The sequence below is a fragment of the Trachymyrmex cornetzi genome, unplaced genomic scaffold, assembly GCF_001594075.2.
Source record: "Trachymyrmex cornetzi isolate Tcor2-1 unplaced genomic scaffold, Tcor1.1 scaffold991, whole genome shotgun sequence".
NCBI classification, from domain to species: domain Eukaryota; kingdom Metazoa; phylum Arthropoda; class Insecta; order Hymenoptera; family Formicidae; genus Trachymyrmex; species Trachymyrmex cornetzi.
In genome coordinates this window covers 122,773-126,650 of record NW_017300345.1, presented here as the reverse complement: position 1 = coordinate 126,650, position 3,878 = coordinate 122,773, and the positions used below count along the sequence as shown (strand labels likewise).

At 38.0% G+C, this 3,878-nt stretch overlaps 1 protein-coding gene across 1 annotated transcript in view; it reads left to right on the top strand.

Annotated features, from left to right (window-relative positions):
* The first annotated feature begins 524 nt into the window (after window positions 1–524).
* LOC108770280 (4-hydroxybutyrate coenzyme A transferase) overlaps window positions 525–3,878 on the top strand; it is a 7,392-nt gene continuing 4,038 nt past the window's right edge. Inside the window, exons 1-3 of the mRNA XM_018521776.1 lie at window positions 525–843; window positions 1,156–1,308; window positions 1,393–1,632. Of these exons, the coding sequence (XP_018377278.1) occupies window positions 681–843; window positions 1,156–1,308; window positions 1,393–1,632 (556 nt within the window). The 5' untranslated portion in view covers window positions 525–680. The remainder of the gene's footprint in view (window positions 844–1,155; window positions 1,309–1,392; window positions 1,633–3,878) is intronic.

The window sequence follows — 3,878 nt, the reverse complement described above, 5'->3', positions numbered from 1 at the left end:
GGGGGGGGAGGGGGGAAATACATGTACTAGACCGAAAAATGCGCTAAATTGTATCATTATGTACGTAAGAATTTATAATGCGAGATTGCATCGTTTCCATATATATAGGTATTAATTTAAGTCACGTGTATTTTATATCGCGAAAAAAATGTGTTCTTGTGCCTTGGAACACGATTCAGATAGAAAATGGCGCAACTTGACGCTATTTCTAGATTAAAACATTTTTATATTAAAGTCAACGTTTCTTTGTATAATTTTTAGTGTTTTCACACATGGTAATGTGAAAAAGTTGAAATAGTACGCAGAAAGAAATTATAAGTTGAGAACTCCTATCTACCGTTAGTACCCTATATCTCCTGTATATTTTTTACATTAAAAAATAATAAAATAATAGTGAAATAATATTTGCGTTTTTATGTTCATATTTAATTCAAATGCGCGAAATTCACGTCAATAATTCGTTCATGGATTGTGAAGCTGTCGAAAAATCGAACGCCGCCAAATCAGATGTTCAAATAGTGATTTATAGACATTTGTAGATAGAAATGTCAATTGATTCGCTTCGCTAGACATATGCGAACAGCGAGATTTTTTATATTATGTTTCATACCAATTTTTATACAACATATCGTGTTATCAATGAGAGCTTGGAGCCTTATCAATTTTAAGACGATGTGAAAATGTTTCGAAATCTAAAATTGGTATTCGGAAAAATTCAGCACGCAAAATCTTTCCAATTATGTGGACGACGATACATGCAAAGTTTGAGGGAACCTTCCCAACCTTTAAAACGATGTCCAAAATGGGTTTGCGTGGAAGATGCGGTAAAAATCATAAATTCAGGTACTTATCATTATACAGTTGCATTATATTTTAGACCAATATTTATTTTATTTTCTATACAGGAAAGAATTGTTTTCCAAAAATGTTTTTAATTGAATAAAATTAATAATTCGTTTAGAAAGTTATCTAGATTCGTTGTGTGAATTATAATACTTAATATAGTTTTAATTTTTAACATAATTATTCCAATTTTTTAATTCTAATATGTGAGTAAAAACTATGGTGTAACTTGAAATTTTTCTTTTTAATATTGTTATATATGCTACTACAAGATAGGCAAGTTTGTTGTAAATAAATTATTTTTCTTCCCAGAGCATTTAGTTTTCATACAGGGTGGTGCAGCTACGCCAATGGAATTAGTACGTGCCATGACCGAACACGGAGTATGCAATAATTTGCGTGGAGTCAGATTAGTGCATATGAGTCTTGAAGGAGATACACCATTCGCTAATCCAGAATTTGAGAGTACGGTACTTGCATTAATTAATCCCATTGATAACAATGCCTGAGTGAGAAATAAATAATATGATATCTGTGACGATATTTAAGAACATTTCAGGTCCATCAGTCTATATGTGGGCACTAGTCTTAGAGAGGCAATAAATGAGGGACGAGCAGATTGCATCCCGGTATTCCTACACGAGGCACCAAGATTGTTCTTTGAAAAAAGGATCGTGCCAGATATTGCCCTAATCCATGTGAGCATGCCTGACGCGCGTGGATTCTGCTCGCTCGGTGTGAGCGCGGATTGTACCCGTGCCGCGGTTTGCACAAGCAAAGTCCTTATTGGTCCGTTTTGAATTAGTAATAATAATAATAATATTGTTAATAATAATCATAATAATTGCAACCAGACGAAACTATCTTAACCCTTACCATACCCTGTACAATTTAGTGCCTCATCCATACCATCAAGGATCACTAGAATTTCTTCGTTTTTTTCATCTCTCCAAAATAATTTAAAAAATCTCTAAAAATTCACCAATATACTTTCAACTTTCTAGAATAAATATTGACTCTTTATTTTAGAAAATAATAAAATGTAGTATAATTTATATTTTATAATCACCGAAAGATTCAAAGAAACTTGCACGAACAGGAATCGCTCGGTCACTATATCGGTTACCCATATTGGTACGGTAAGGCTTAATATACAGTGTCCTGAATTTAAATGGTCAAATTTCGCAAAGGACCCCGCACCATTCTTATGGGAAAATGTCTTTCGGCGGATTTGGCTCATTTTTGGATATGTTGTAGTTCTCGTCATTCTGAACAAATGTCTCAATGGGCTCATCATGATCCTATGAACCGTTTCCGCGCTACAAGCCTTGAAAGGTCTAGATTCGGTCGAATGTTATGTGCGATTGTGTCAGTAAAAGTAAGGCCGGAATCAGACTATGCATTGAAGATTAAGGCCGTGGTCCGAATCATGCTGATAACGCTCATGAGCATTGTTTGTCTTCGTTTAACATTTGACAAACAACAAGGATGAAATGATTTTTAAGCGTTGTGAGCGTGTATCGGACCGCGGCCCATGATTGAAGATTAAAGATTGAAATTTCACCAATGAGGACAAAGAAATTTTGGCTCCTTTTGTTCTGATTGGTCAAACATCAATCTTTCAATCTTCAATCTCATTCTTCAATGCGTAGTCTGATTCCGGCCTAAGGCACTATAAACGTGAATATTCGCATCCGCCATTTTTACTCCTTTTCTCACTCTCTTGCTCCTTTTCTCAATTCCTTGCTCTCTTTCCATTCTGCCGCTAAACTAAGAAGAGAGAAGGTTGAAGAGAGAACAAACAGTGGGGAAAGGAGTAAAAATGGTGGACGCGAATACCTACGTTTCTAGTGCTCTAGTAGAAGTAGAGTACTTATAATAAGAGTCAAGACTTAAGACCGGAAGGACGCCATTGCTGGGCGCCGGCCGGAAACAGCACAAATAACGCGTGACACAAATAAGATCTGTTTTTTATTGCTGCGCTCTGAATCAGTGCAATAAGTTAAAGTGAAACAAACGTATATTTGTTTCACTTCAACTTATCGCACTGTGTGTACTAGTTCAGAAAGTGCGGCAATAAAAAACAGACCTATAGACTCGTTCACGCCTGTTTGTACGGATGGCACCCAGTTGGACACGGCTCAATTGGACACGAGCCTTGAGACTACAAAGCTCCTAAGCACCGGTCGCTGTGATTGGTGGTGTCCAATCGAGCCGTGGTCAATCGGGATCACCGCGTTTGCACCAACCTTGGTTGGATTAATCTTTCCTATTGGTTGACGTCACCCGCTCTACCAATGGGAGAGCACAAAACGCCATTAATCCAACCCAGGTTGGTGCAAACCTGGGGCTCTATTCTTGAAAAGAAACGTATACAAAAGTGTAGGGAAATGTTACAGTATACGTTACGTATACTATAGTATTTCTCTAGACTTTCGTATACGTTTCTTTTCAAGAATAGTGCCTCTGGCCGGGCTGAAAACGCTATAACACATCGAAAGCGCCTAGAAATGGTGGCGACCAATCACGAGGGCATCGCCTCTCATGTCTTGACTCTTATTATAGTTATTATAGGGACTCTAAGTAAAAGTAAGGACTATTTTTTACTTCCGTAGTATTTAATAACTCCAAACCTCTCGTGCGTGCGCGCGTGCGTGTCCAGCAGAGATGAGGACCCCACGGTTCGTCACCTCCATAGTATTTAAAGACTCCAACCATCTTTAGTGTGTGTGTGTGTGTGCATGCGTGCGTGCGTGTGTGTGTGTGTGTGTGTGTCATCCAAATGATCTATTTATTGATGAATAATAATGTTATTGATTAAGTCTCTCCTTCGCATACACACGAGCGCGCGCGCGCACACATACACACACGCCAAAGAGGGTTATTAAATACTACGGAAGTAAAAAATAGTCCTTACTTCTACCACCGACGAGATATTATTAAAGATCGTCAACCCTGGGCAAATTTTCGGCGGTATAAAAAGGGCCCCAAGGGCCCGGAGGTAATTCAAGAACGCTGACATTACCGACAATTGA